This window comes from Zootoca vivipara, chromosome 3 (assembly GCF_963506605.1).
Source record: "Zootoca vivipara chromosome 3, rZooViv1.1, whole genome shotgun sequence".
Lineage (NCBI taxonomy): Eukaryota > Metazoa > Chordata > Lepidosauria > Squamata > Lacertidae > Zootoca > Zootoca vivipara.
In genome coordinates this window covers 49215905-49230547 of record NC_083278.1, presented here as the reverse complement: position 1 = coordinate 49230547, position 14643 = coordinate 49215905, and the positions used below count along the sequence as shown (strand labels likewise).

The 14643-nt window shown below is 43.0% G+C and overlaps 2 protein-coding genes across 5 annotated transcripts in view; one reads left to right on the top strand and one right to left on the bottom strand.

Annotated features, from left to right (window-relative positions):
• CDC40 (cell division cycle 40) overlaps window positions 1-9331 on the bottom strand; it is a 38044-nt gene extending 28713 nt beyond the window's left edge. Inside the window, exons 1-2 of one of the 3 annotated variants that reach the window (XM_060272629.1) lie at window positions 9117-9252; window positions 8141-8264 (exon numbers count right to left, since the gene is read on the bottom strand). Coding sequence is in view for 1 of the 3 variants with exons in the window: in XM_035109062.2 (XP_034964953.1) it covers window positions 9117-9311 (195 nt within the window). In the remaining 2 variants the exon portion in view is untranslated. Of the gene's footprint in view, window positions 1-8140; window positions 8265-9116 lie in introns of all 3 variants that reach the window. The other 2 variants (XM_035109061.2, XM_035109062.2) reach the window with 2 other exon arrangements.
• Window positions 9332-11446: 2115 nt separating this feature from the next.
• WASF1 (WASP family member 1) overlaps window positions 11447-14643 on the top strand; it is a 46301-nt gene continuing 43104 nt past the window's right edge. For both annotated transcript variants that reach the window (XM_035109060.2, XM_035109058.2), the window contains exon 1: window positions 11447-11830. The gene's annotated coding sequence lies outside the window, so the exon portion shown is untranslated. The remainder of the gene's footprint in view (window positions 11831-14643) is intronic.

The following is a 14643-nucleotide window of genomic DNA, read 5'->3' as shown; positions in this document are numbered from 1 at the left end:
TATTCCTCAATTTGCTACTACTGCCAGTTTAAAAAAAGCTACAGTCCAAAGTATGCCCTCCCTATATCCTTTAAGAAAAGGATTACAAAAGATTTGTTGTTGTTGTTTAGTCGTTTAGTCGTGTCCGACTCTTCGTGACCCCATGGACCATAGCACGCCAGGCACTTCTGTCTTCCACTGCCTCCCGCAGTTTGGTCAAACTCATGTTTGTAGCTTCAAGAACACTGTCCAGACATCTCGTCCTCTGTCGTCCCCTTCTCCTAGTGCCCTCCATCTTTCCCAACATCAGGGTCTTTTCCAGGGAGTCTTCTCTTCTCATGAGGTGGCCAAAGTATTGTAGCCTCAGCTTCACGATCTGTCCTTCCAGTGAGCACTCTGGGCTGATTTCCTTCAGAATGGATAGGTTTGATCTTCTTGCAGTCCATGGGACTCTCAAGAGTCTCCTCCAGCACCAAAATTCAAAAGCATCAATTCTTTGGCGATCAGCCTTCTTTATGGTCCAGCTCTCACTTCTATACATCACTACTGGGAAAACCATAGCTTTAACTATACGGACCTTTGTTGGCAAGGTGATGTCTCTGCTTTTTAAGATGTTGTCTAGGTTTGTCATTGCTTTTCTCCCAAGAAGCAGGCATCTTTTAATTTCGTGACTGCTGTCTCCATCTGCAGTGATCAAGGAGCCCAGGAAAGTAAAATCTCTCACTGCCTCCATTTCTTCCCCTTCTAATTGCCAGGAGGTGATGGGACCCTATTTTGCGCTCAGCTTCAGACCATATTTTGCACTCTCCTCTTTCACCCTCATTAAAAGGTTCTCTAATTCCTCCTCACTTTCTGCCATCAAGGTTGTGTCATCTGCATATCTGAGGTTGTTGATATTTCTTCCGGCAATCTTAATTCCGGCTTGGGATTCATCTAGTCCAGCCTTTCGCATGATGAATTCTGCATATAAGTTAAATAAGCAGGGAGACAATATACAACCTTGTCGTACTCCTTTCCCAATTTTGAGCCAGTCAGTTTTTCCATATCCAGTTCTAACTGTAGACACCAATTCAGTGAGCTACTTGGCATAATGTACCATCTATTCAGTGACTTGCAATCCAAAATGATGTGTGTCTCACTAACTTTGCCTAAAAATGATGTACACACAGCATTCCAGAGTATGTGTTCTAATGGTGCTGTAGACACACTGCCTGACTTCCATTCTTTTCAAAGCAGCCTCTTCCCAATTCAGTTGCTTGTAATGGCAACAGCTACTGGTATATTCACAAACCTTCACTTTGCACCCCGTACTCTAACTGGGAAGAGTTACACCAACAGCAGTTAATTTTTCCAGAAGACAACACAACAGAATTGTATGGAGTAGTACAATTCTGCGACAAGTGTGGTTCATCACTATAGAATCCCTACCCTCCAATTCTATGCTATAGGTTTGAAGCTACTTAAAAAAATTAAATCTATTTTGATGGATCTAAAATTCTACTACATGAAATGCATTAATTCTTGAGTAACAGTGAGGATAATTTTTGCTATTAAGGAAACAAGACAATTATGAAACTATTCTAGTTGTCAGTAACTAATGTAGATTCAGAAATCAAAAGCACCTCACAAGCAACTTATTAAGGGAAAGCATGAAATTCTCTCCTTGCTGAAATGTCACAAATCCATTATTTTATCTCATTCCTCTTTCCTGTAAAATAATTTTACTAAGAGAACAGAGTGTGACATGAACAATTCTCACAAGGACAATTACAGCTATTCCAGTTCTACTGTACTAACATTAGCTCAACTTCTAATTTCAAAACCACACAATGCGTTCACCATTCTATCTGAACCTGGGATCTTTGAAATTGAAGCACAGTAATATTAATCCAGCTTTCACTTACAAGGCTGCCTGCATTCACCATTTTCAACAAGCAATTCTTTTTTTTTTTGCACAAATGACTTCCTGCTAATTCAGGCAAGTTTATCTGGACCTGTCTCTGAAATATGCTCAGAACCATGATGTTTCAACCTCTTTGGTACTGCTTTGAAGGGGGGGAAATGTAGGTCACATCACTATGTGTGATTTTGGAACAGTGTGTTCCAAAATTTCAAGTAGAATGGTGGGCATTTTGCAATAGATTAAAAAAGGAGCAGGGGAAATTACCGTAGCACAAACATGGATGTCTTTCAGTATATTATTTACAACATTGTATGACTAGCACGTACAGGGATAACACCTCCTAAAATTTGGCAAATTAGAAGATTAGTCTCTTTGGCCATCTTTGTGGGACTCGTGCATATATCTAGCTCCTTGCTTTGCAAATTCTTCCTGCTTCTGTACCACTGTACCATTTCTAAACATTAGTTTTTTAAAATAAAAAAATCACACATACCAGAAAAAGTCAAAACAGGCTGACAGAATAATCCAGCATTTATGGAACACGAAGAATATACTGTAGTTGTTTAATTAAACATTAATATGACAAAAGTGAAATTAGAAAGCGCTGTCTGCTGGATTTGTCTTCTTTCATTACATACCATTCTCAAAGATAAACACAACACTTTGAAGGCATTGTTCAAGCTTTAAATCAAGAGAAAAATGACTGAATGGGTACGTGGGGCTGCCTTTGAAGATGATTCAGAAGCTGCAGCTAATGCAGAATGGTGCAGCCTGTCTCCCTACAGCAAATGCAGCCAACGTGGTGCTCTCCAGATGTTGATCGACTATAACTAATGTCCCCTGAACATTGGCCATGCTGGCTGCGGCTGATGGCAGTTGCAGTCCACAACTTTTGGAGGACACCAGGTGTTGTCTCCTTGCTTTCAATCCTAATCCAAATAGCTGGTGGTCACCTTTAAAGCTGCAAATGATCCAGGTCCTTGTACCTTAAGGAGTACCTTCTAACATATATGCTCATAAAATTGTGAGATGACGTCCTACTCTGCCCCACCTTTTACAGGCGTCAAGAATGGGCTTCCTTCATAGTGGTTCCATGCCTATGCAACTATCTCCTTAGCTGAATACATCAGAGCCCCTCAAGGATTTCATTGCACAAAAATTCGGCAGGGAAGGCAGCATAAGAAAGGGCCTTCTCCTTTCCAGCACAAGTCACATTAAAATACTTTATGCATTTATTATGCATTTATTATGTGAAATCATCAGCAATTTAACAAGGCATTTTTGTTATTATGCACTGCAATGTTTGTTACTATGCTATGTATTTTTGTCTTTTTATATTGTAGACTGCCTTGTGATCCTTGGAAGAAGGGTAGTATGAGACACTTTCCTGCCTTCCCTCTCAGTCTCTCCACCTTCTGCTATGTAAGGTGATCTGCTTTGAGAAGTTCACATAGTTCAGTACTTTTCAATGAGGAGAACAAATTCCCATGAGAGATGATGGATTTTTAAGGAGAGGTTGGATGACCATCTGTCATGGATGCTTTAGATGTGATTCCTGCATTGCAGGGGGTTGGACTCGATGAGCCTTGGGTCCCTTTAAATTCTAAGATTCTATTATTCTAATGCAGATGCTGCTCCCTTCAGACCTCTGAAGATGGGCAGGCAGGGGAGAAGAGAAGAATGCAGAAGGTTTGCAGGTGGCTAAGAGATATTCACGAGCACAACAGAACCTAAGAGTGCCCCTTGTGCATCAGGCAATTGAATTAGAGGGTGGCCTTTTTCCAGCACAAAGCTATCATTGGAAAAATGAGGTTGCATTATAGTTTAGACAACTGAAGAAGGGAAGCAGAGAATCCCTGGCAACGCCAAGAGAGTACAAATCCCTATATCTGGCAGAGATTAGTGCAAACATAGAGCCATAGAATTGGAAGGGATGACGAAAGTCATCTAGTCCAACCCCCTGTAATGCAGCAGCCTTTATACCAACATGGGGCTTGAACCCATGACCCTGAGATAAAGAGTATCATGCTCTACCAATTGAGCTATCCCATGTTAACTACTATTGCCTGAACTTTTATTTCAAACTATTTAGTCCACAATAAATGCAATCTGTCTCTTCCTCTACCGATCCAACACATTCAAAAAGAGTGACCACATAACAAATGTCTTTTCACTCTCCCAGAAGCCCTACCATGCAAATCACAAAAGATGCTTAACTCCTTTTATCTATTTGTTAATTAGGAAAGTGAAAGAAGGGGGGGATGTTTTATTGTTTTTTGAGATTCCCCCAGTTGCCCCAAGAAATAAGAGGTTCCACACTCCTCAATCTGAGAAGAGGTTTAGGAAGCCCTATCACAGACATTCAAATTTATCTCGATTTCTCTTTTCATATAAGCCACTCTCATTGGTCTAATCATGACTTCTTGACCCTTACACTCAGAAAACTGTATCTGCCCCTTTCGAGCATTCCTTTTTTGCAAGATCAACATCTTTGCAACTAGAACTGTCATTTTGAAACCAGGCTGCTTGATTCTTGTTTGGTCTCCATAATCTGAGGTGTGCAGCAAGCATTTTTTTAATGATATAATCAGTAGAACAGGAATGAGCTCTTTTTCCTTTACAAGAAATGCACTCTCTTGGAGGTAATCTCTTTGCAGGGAGTGGGGTTGTATGCTGGCACTGAGAGTGGGGCCAGAACCACCCCCACACTGTTTTTCTCTTAAGATGATCATCACTCCTCCCCTATTTCTCTCTCTTCTTTTTTCTCTCCTGAATTTCAAGACACAGAGAGAAAGAACAGTGTGGGCGGTGATAATCTTGAGAGAGAAAGGAAGTGTGGGCTGGTGATAATCTTAACTTTGCTTTCTTGCTACCTGCAGAGGACCACAGATTGTCCACCATTGCCCAAGAATATTACTCAACGTAATGTTATTCTATTAATGAATTATGGCAGAGAAAGAAATATATAGTATTGGTTTTAGCCTTCAAACAAAAGCTATGGTTTAGTACATTGTAGAGAACTCTTGACACTACTTGCTTAAGAGTTTATCTATTTTCAGGGGTCCGCAAAGTTTTGGGGCCTAAGAGAACATTTTAAAAGCTAAGAAAATGTCATAGCACTGCACAATACCCATTAGCGGTACATAGAAGAAAATCTGGAATGACTCAGAACTGGGCAAACACCTACACCTACCCTCCCGCTGAATTAAAGCTGACAAAAATGCATGCAGTTCCCCAAAGAATAAGCAACACTCACAATCTAACAATGAAACGAAACATCACACTCAATTTATGGTGTAACTGTGGTCATATGGGAATTTAGAAGTGAATTTCTGTAATGCTATACTACATCTTCTTGTCAAACAACTGATGCAGCATGTAATAGCATAGTAGGAGCAACAAAAGGGGTACATTGGAAATGTTTTCTAAGTCCAACACATTTCAAGTCAGTGAATTTTTCATGGATACTACAAAGGCTGTATAGAAAGTAAGAATTTGAAAAACATATTATAAAAACTTAATTGTATTAACATTAAAATAATGTGTAGAATAACACAGCCTCAGAATTTATTTTAATCTACTTTTGCAAACAATGCCAGAGATTGGAAAAGTCTACCAAACACCAGGTCCTGCCCATGGACAGGTACAAGTCTAGGAGGGATTTTATGTATGTATGTGTGTGCGCGTGCGTATACAGCTCTATACGCACAAATATACAGTGGTACCTCAGGTTTCAAACGCTTCAGGTTACAGACTCCGCTAACCCAGAAATAGTACCTCGGGTTAAGAACTTTGCTTCAGGATGAGAACAGAAATTGTGCTCCAGCGGCGCGGAGCAGGAGCCTCCCATTAGCTAAAGTGGTGTCTCAGCTTAAGAACAGTTTCAGGTTAAGAACGGGCCTCCGGAACGAATTAAGTTCTTAACCAGAGGTACCACTGTATATAAGCAAACAGGACAGCCAAACAACACAGATGTAATTACTACATTCACATGTCACAGCAAATGATAGCTAATACTTAACTGTAAATGTGCAGGAAGCTCCAGATTTATCCTTCTGGTAGCACAATTGAAAGCAACGATGACATGTGGCTTAGCGTTGTAGCAAAACTGGGAGTTATGGTTTGTTTCACTCCAAGCAAGCCACACGTGAAGCCAAGCAATGCTCTTCCCAAGATGTGCAAATAGGGCCATTCTTGAGAAAAACAGGGTGACAGTCAACTAAAAGTAGACCCACTGAAAATAATCAAACTTAAGTAAATTGAATAAATTTCAGTGTATCTAAGTAAAATTTAGGGGACGCGGGTGGCGCTGTGGTCTAAACCACAGAGCCTAGGGCCTGCCAATCAGAAGGTCGGCGGTTCGAATCCCTGCGATGGGGTGAGCTCCAGTTGTGTGGTCCCAGCTCCTGCCAACCTAGCAGTTCAAAAGCACGTCAAAGTGCAAGTACCGTAGATAAATAGGTACCACTCCAGCGGGAAGGCAAACGGCGTTTCCGTGCGCTGCTCTGGTTCGCCAGAAGCAGCTTAGTCATGCTGGCCACATGACCCAGAAGCTGTCTGCGGACAAACGGCGGCTCCATCGGCCAGTAAAGCAAGATGAGCGCCACAACCCCAGACTCGTCTGCAACTGGACTTAACGGTCAGGGGTCCCTTTACCTTTAAGTAAAATTTAACTGAAAAATATCCATAGCTACAATGTGGATTCTTATTCAATGCAGTGCAACAAAAAGAATTATTCCAAATTGCTGTCTGATTCGTATCATGAATATAACAACCTTAAAATAGGAAGGTATTCTTCCCTATTAAGATGATAAAGTACACTAAAAAATCTTTAAAAACTTGCATTACTTAATTAGAATCATACAACCTGAACAATTGCAACACTACTCATAATAAATCTTCCTTACTATGAATTAACCATTGCAAATCAGACTTCTGCCTCTATGCAAGTTTCAGAATAGGAAGCAAACATTTGTGTTATGCAATTTAAACCCAAAGGTTGTCTACTTCCTAAAAAGTATGTACCTTTCCTGTTGGACACAGGATCGAACTACTTATGTACATTTCTTGGCTGTTTGCTGCCTTTTGGCAGTGAAAATTGATAGCTGATGCTTACAAGATAAATTATTATGACACTGTAGGTAACCACCACCAAATTGCTGAACACTGTTCAAAACTAGCACCAAAGGAAACATTACAGGATTTTACCCTGACAAAAGGCACTGGAGCAGTTAGTAGACTACAGTAGGGGGGGGGGGGTAAAAGAAAGGGCTGAGATAAGCAAGAGCAGGAAGACTAAAAGGAGTCCTCACTCCCACAACCTAAAAACAGCTACATGATTTCATGAATAATTATATTGCCATAGATGTAAGAGTCACATGTGCTTTAGGCCTGACAAAGAGATAGACAAGGCTATGCAGATAGATACTGGACAATGTATATGGGCTTGGGCAACTGGTTCTCCAAGACTGCTTCTGGGAAGACTTCCAACTTCCTTCTCTCAAGTGGTTGACTGCTGAACTTTGTTAGAATGATGCAGCTATGGCAGAGGGAGAGAAGCAAGGAAAAGGTTGAGTCTTTTTGCTTCTCTCCTGATCTGCTAGTTCAACCAGCAGCATTGATTAAGACCTGCCATTGATTAAGACAGGCAAGAAAAGCACATCTGTAGGGGAGGTGAGAGATCCGTGTGAGGGTCTCCTTGTTTCTCACAAGGGTAGCAAAAGGAAATGCTGAGAGGATAAAGAGACCAGATATTAACAGCCCAGCCTAATAACCATACTCAGTTTTATTTCATGCCCAATCCTGGTCCATACTAGCACCTCACTTCTGAGAAGGACCTTGGAATTGTGATAAGTAGTTCAGAGAAAATGATGACCCAGTGTGTGGCAGCTATAAAAAGACAAATTCCATATTAAGGGTCATTACAAAAGGAATTGAAAGCAAACTGCCAATATGATGTCTATATACTACCTCCTGGATCAGACGCACTATACCTCTGAATATCAATTGCTGGGGAACACAAACAAGAGCTATTGCAATCATCATTGTTTAATGGTCTTTAATCTCATAGAATTGGAGGTTACTGTGAAGCATAGATGATTAAAGTCGAAACAGGAGGAAGCAATTTATAGACGCCTAGCCTGTTGTACTGCAACAGAATAAGCGTAAAGTTTCACATACATGAGAAAGCATTAATAAAGACAGCCTAAATGAATCCTAGCCAGATGTGAAGAATATTGTACAACAGGGCTGTCTCACCTTCTGCCATCCAGATGTAACTGGACTCTAGCTTCTATTGGCACCAGCCAGCACAGCAACTGGTCAGGGATGTTGGGAGCTGGAGCTGAGCAACACCTGCAGGGTCACAGGTCAGTCATCTCTGCTGTACAGAATGAAGCAGGTAAGCTCCCCTTATGTATAAAGGGAGTGGAATCATACCTAGTATTAGAGCCTAGCATAACCAGCATATCAATGGAGCTTAGTTCCTTAAAATCGAACACAGCAAATATTAGACTGGGATCCAATAGAAAAAACAAGCAATGTTTTCTTTTCAAGTCCCTCCACTGCAGGGTGCATAACCACGCAATGGTGGTTTTCCCACTCAGGGCAAGGGAAACCCATAACATTTATAAACAAAGTCTATTCATAGCAAAAATTTGAAATATGGGTCACACCAAGATGAAGCAGCGCAAAAATATGACACACTACCTTTTAGAGATCGCTTTCCCGTTAAGGAATACCAACTAGGCCACCTTACCCTCTCTCAGTCAAAACATGCAAGTAAATACCTTGAGCCTTAAGTTTGTAAACCCCCTGTCCCCTCTGCGCCTTAAGAGTTCTCCTAAAGCTTTACATTTTAAAGGGACAGGCAGGCTTCCAAGAGGCGAGAACTCGTCTGCCAGCACTCTCCCTCCACGGAGAGAAAGCTCTCCCTGTTGACTTTCTGCCCGTCCTGCATAGAAGTCACAGGAACCTTTCTCGAAAAACTGGCGCCAACCCTCGTGCGCCAATGAGAAACCTTCACGGCATAGGTTACCCCCGGGGAGAAGCTGCCAGGCTCTTAGCAGGATTAAATAACTTCACTTCGGGACGAGAGCTCCAGCACCGCAGCCGCCGTTTCTGAGCGACCTCCTCGGACCAAGTACGAGCGAAGAGGCGACGAGCGAGGAGGCAGCGCTTCCTTCCCCTCACTCACCCCGGGGCCCCAGGCGGGCGACTCCGGAGCAGCTCCTACCTTGACAGCCACCGCCGGGGCCGAGTCCACGACGGGCAGCAGCGCTTGCTGGGCCGGGGCAGACGAGGCGAGGTGCAGCACCGCATCCTCGCCGGCGACGGGAGCAGCCGAGTGGCTGGGCCTGTCCTCCCCTTCCGAGTCGGAATCGGAGTCCGAGACGCCGTACGAAGCAAGCGCAGCTATGGCGGCCGACATCTTAGCAGAACGGAAGTGGACCATCGGCAGGAGGGAGGAGTCACAAGGAGCACCCAGCGGGTCCTGGCAGCTGTGCAAAACAGCTACCTTTTCCTGTCGGGAATAACGCTCTCGCTCCGCGACTTTACCCAGTTTTAAATAGCAAAATTGCTTTTAGAAAATTGCTCTAATTTTAAAAGCATCCGTCAAGAAGTCTTCGCCGTAGGTATCATTCATTCAAAGATTGGTTTTAAGATTACATGGCGTAGGACTTTCAGCAAGTAAACCAATCCCAGCATGCAACCGACATGCCGACCCAGAGCCAAACATGAAAGCATTTTCGTCGCTGAACTGGGCTGTATAAAGCGGCTCCCTGATGCACATTTATTTGGGAGAACGCTTCAGTAGGACTTCCGAGTAAATAAGTATAGGTGCGGCAGCTGCAAGTATGTGAGAAGGAATGTTATGGCCTGCCATAAAATGGCTGAAGAGATGTAGTGCCCCATCGTTCCCCCTCCCACAAATACTCTGACACTTAACACTTCAGTGCTGTATTTCCCACAACCAGTAAACAAAGCTTGTTTTCTCAAGTAGCCCCAGAAGAGCAGATAAATACGAATTATTATGGTATCTGAAGAAGTAATATGGTATCTGAAGAAGTGTGCATGCACACGAAAGCTCATACCAATGACAAACTGAGTTGGTCTCTAAGATGCTACTGGAAGAAATTTTTTAAATTTTGTTTCGACTACGCCAGACCAACACGGCTACCCATCTGTAACGAAGTGATATGATTTAACATTCACGTAGCCCTAGGTTGCAACTCCACCACCTACCCAGAAGTAAGCCCCACTGAATTTGGACTTCTGGGTAGAAATCCTATTTAAATCAGTGGGACTTGCTCCCTAGAAATGGCGCATAGGATTGCGCTGCCAAGAGCCATGCAAGTTGTTTAACAGGCTACATGTCCATTACGAGGACAAACTACGTACATATCAAGCAATGCATTGGCTCATTCCTGCGGCCATTCAGAAGGAACCACTGCTTACCGATAACCATGCGGTGTCATTTGTTTTATTATCCTGTAGCCTGCAAAACACTTGATTTCACATTGCATTAACAAGCAGGGCGTTTTAAGGCAAACAACAAACTATATGCATGTTTACTTTCAAGTAAGCGCCATGAATTGCAGCGCAATCATAACCACAGCTACTCAGAAGTAAGACCTATCGAATTTCCCGGTAAGTAGGGTTTAGCCCTGGGTTAGTCCCAGATTAAGGCGGCATGCTGCAATCCTCTACTCACCTGCAGGTAGATTCCACGAAACTCAATGAGGCGTGTTTCTGAATCGTGCATTTTAAGTGTATTATAGCCTAATCCCACGCATGTTTATTCAGAAGCAGGTCCCATTAATTTCCATAATTTACTTTTTACGTAAGTTTGTTTAGTTCACTTGCACCCTTATTAGACAGTTAAGCCCCACTGAATTTAGTAACTGTCTTTCGATAAGCATTCGCAAACTGCAATCCAATCCTATTTATGTTTACTCAGAAATCCGTCAGGTGTGCTGGATAAGGTTGGCTCCTGAGTGTAATAGGACTGCAACCTCACTTCCTTTGTGCATCCTAGACTAGAGATGTCCCATAAGCTTTAATAAAACTTCAGTGATAAAATGTTCCGGAGCCTGTGCTATGAAGTACTGGCTCCTCAGCACTTTTCGCTTCCAGTCAAACACGGTCTCAAAAGGAAAATGGAGGCGGACACAAAATATATAGGATGACCCTGGGCCATGAAAAATATTTTTCTCGAATAAGAAGGGCTAAAGGCTGTAAAGAATTCGCATATAAGTGCGTCGGAACAGCCTCCAGCTCCGCCTCCCCTCGTTCTGATTGGCTGCGACAAGCCGGCTTGAGTAAACGCCGCAATAATTCTGGTACCTCCTCCATCATCCTCCCTCCCTAAAGAGAACAAAAGTAGCCTGTACCACCCGACATCGTGCTGGGGGGTGGCGAGGCAGGGGAGCCGGATGATGGTGGTGTCTCCCGACTCCCTTTCCAATGTGTGTCAAGGGATCTGTCGGGGACGCCAGTCAGGTGGTTGCGTAAACAACACCTCCACCTCCCCCCATCCCTTTACCATCCTCCACCCCCGTTCCAGGAGAGAGTGCTGGAGCCGGCGGAGAAGCCCCGCCTTCGACACACACACATACACACACGCGCGCGCCGCTGCGTGTCTATTGTGAAGCTTTGTGCGGGGGAAGCACCGCGTTTTCTCTCCTTCGCAGTTTCTCTCTACCGGCCCCTTCCCCCCCCCGCGCGCTCTCACGGATCATCCCTTCCTCTCCCCCCCCCCGAAATCTGACGAGCGCCTGTCCGCGAGGGGGGCGGCTATTGAGAGTTCGAACTTCAAACCCAAACGGACCCGGTTGGCACGAGCCCAACAGACACAGAAAGGGGAGGGGTTGAGCGGCGGCTGTGTGAAGATGTGAAGAGAAGGACGGTGCTGCTGGCTATTGCTGTGAAAACGGGCAGAGAGAGACGGTGAGTGCCCTGCTGCTGCGGCTCCGCATTCACTGCAGTGCTTCCCCCCCCATTTCCCCCCTCCTCATTCCCGCCGCCGCCGCCGCTTCTCTCTCCGACCCCCACCTTCCCCGGTTTTCCAGAGTGGAGGGAGAGACTTCACCTCACCGATTCCAACCCGGGAAGGGAGGGAGGGAGCCTCCCACCTTGTCTTGCTTGCCGCCGCCTCTGCGCGGCTTACGGAGGGGAGAGAGCAGGCGAGTGGGTCAGGGTCTTGCAGCCTCTTCTCCCTTCCCCCTCCCTTCCTCAGGTTGGGGTATGCAGGAGCTTCCGGTCGCCTTGCGCTCCTCGCCCCCCCCCCCAAAAAATGAGAGATTGGAGTTGTGGTCTCTGAAAGAAAAGGGGGAGACGAGGCGAGGGTGCTTCGGGAATCCTCCTTAAAAGGGACTGATCGTGAGGTTGGTTGCCGTTCCTCTATTTCAGCTGTTTCCACTCCTGTGTACGTATGTATTATTCTGAAATAAAAGAACAGCCTTTTAAAAAAAATCGCCCCCCCCTTTCCTAACTCATCCCACTCCATCTGTCCAATTTCCAACTTCTGTCTCCTAAGATCACTTTAATGCAAACTTGTTACTTCCTTTTTCCTGACCCATCAACCCACATTTTGACTAAGGAGTGGTTAGAAGTATGAGGGCCCCTTCTCGCCCCCCCCCCACCTTACCTTTGAGAGATTCCTTTAAGTAGGAATCTTAATCTGCATTAGTGGTTCTGAATACCAAACCAGCAGATGGTATTTATTCTAGGCTAATTAACAGGGAGCAAATGCCTGTGATCTAGTGTAATAAGGTTTCAGTGAAAAATGGAGGAGGAGACTGGGAAATACCCTTTTAATTTATTTATTTAATTATTGCATTTCTATCCAAATTTGGGGGCTGTTTTACTCTGGCTTTAGCCCCAACATAGCTGCTGTTCAGCACATTGCTTATTTTATTCATTATCATCTTACATTTATATCATGCTTTTCTTCCATCCTGTATTCAGGGCAGTGTACATGTGATTTCCAAGTGATCATCCATCCTGGCACTGACCAGACATTAGACTTGTTCTGTTTGGGAACATAGGAAACTACCTTATACTGAGTCAGACCATTGGTCCATCTAGCTCAGTAGGAATCCTCTCCAATGACTTGCTGCCAGGATTTCAGGCAGGGTTCTACCAGTCCTACCTGGAGATGGTGAGGATTGAACCTGGGAAATCCTGCATACAAAGCAAATGCTGTACCACTGAGCTATGGCCTTTGCCTTAGCTTCAGCAAGGTGGCAGCCTCATGTTCTTTAGATCATATAATATGAATATTGTTCTTCATATTTGCCAGACTGCTGCTTTAAAGTGCAGTAAAATATTAGGGAAGTTTTTAATGTGTGATGTTTTTCTGTGGTTTTATAATTTGCTGGAAGCCTCCCAGAATGGCTAGGGGAAGCCAATCAGATGGGTGGCATATATTATTACTACTACTACTACTACTACTACTACTACTGTATACAGCCAGTATACAACCTAATATAGGATGGGATGAATAGTTGCAATGCTTTTCTTCTGGACATGTAAAAGTAAGAAAGGACCAGTCGCCTTCCTCTCTTTCTCTCTAGATGTGTTATAATAGGTGGTGCTATGAGAGATCATAACCACTTCATAAATTTTTGCCTATGTGTCTTAAATCTAGCTAGAGACCTTAATTGCCTGGTAGTAGTCAAAGCATACACATGCTTCCCAAATGTATAAAATCTACTGCAAGCGAAGTAGATGTGCTTAGGGTATAACAATGCAAAAATGGTAGTAATCTAAAATGGTCTAAATACCTAATTTTAAATGAAACTAAGCTTATAGTGATAGATCTAAACCATTTCTTTCAACTGCCTTCAACTCTTTTAGCTGTTTATTTCTGGCATTTTACATAATTTTGTACTAGTTTGAAATCAAAAAGAGTGCAAATACGAGGTATTGAATTTGACATTTTGTTTTGAGTGCTTTTAAATAATTCATATATAGCTCCCTATAAGAACTTTTGAAAGCCAGTGCTGGACAATAAGGTGATAGCGGTATCTCATACGTTTTTTAATCTATAAAGCATAAAATATTTATTTGGAAATAGGCTCCCTAGTAATATTTTGTTACATTTCTAGGCTTTTTCTTTTCTTTTGCAGAGTCTGAGAATTGCAGAGACTGAATACTGTGTCTGTGATGCTCTTATTGTAAAGAATTTGAAATGTGATCTGGCAATATTGGATCTTCCATAATGTACTTCAGTTGCACTGAGTTGCTTCTTCCTGGAAATTAGGTTTTAAAATTTAAAACTGTCTCGAAATTGATGTCTCAAACTGTATTGAAAAAAAGAGAAAACATTTCTCAAGGGCCTATTTGCAAAAAAATTCAGTGATACTACCTTTGGATCATTATACTGCAGATGTTCCATCATATGTGAAGCAAATGTAAAAATAAAGCTAAATCTAGACATTCTATTATAGATGATAAAAACCTGATTGTAGGTATGGTCAACTTAATAATAACAACAGCAAATATGTATCTATATTAGCACCTTACCGGCTTTAGGTAATATGTAACAGATTTCTTTTGAACATAACAATGCACATACAGAGGTCTCTTATTTACAAATACCAGTATTCAAAAATATCATGCTTGGAATGTGTCTTTGAAAACATTGGTCAGATACCCATTCAGAAAACTACTTTGTTGAAGGCTCTATTGCTTTTATCCAGCAGCACTGGGCATGATATATATAATTAAGCTGAAATGTGTGAATACAGTAGTGCACT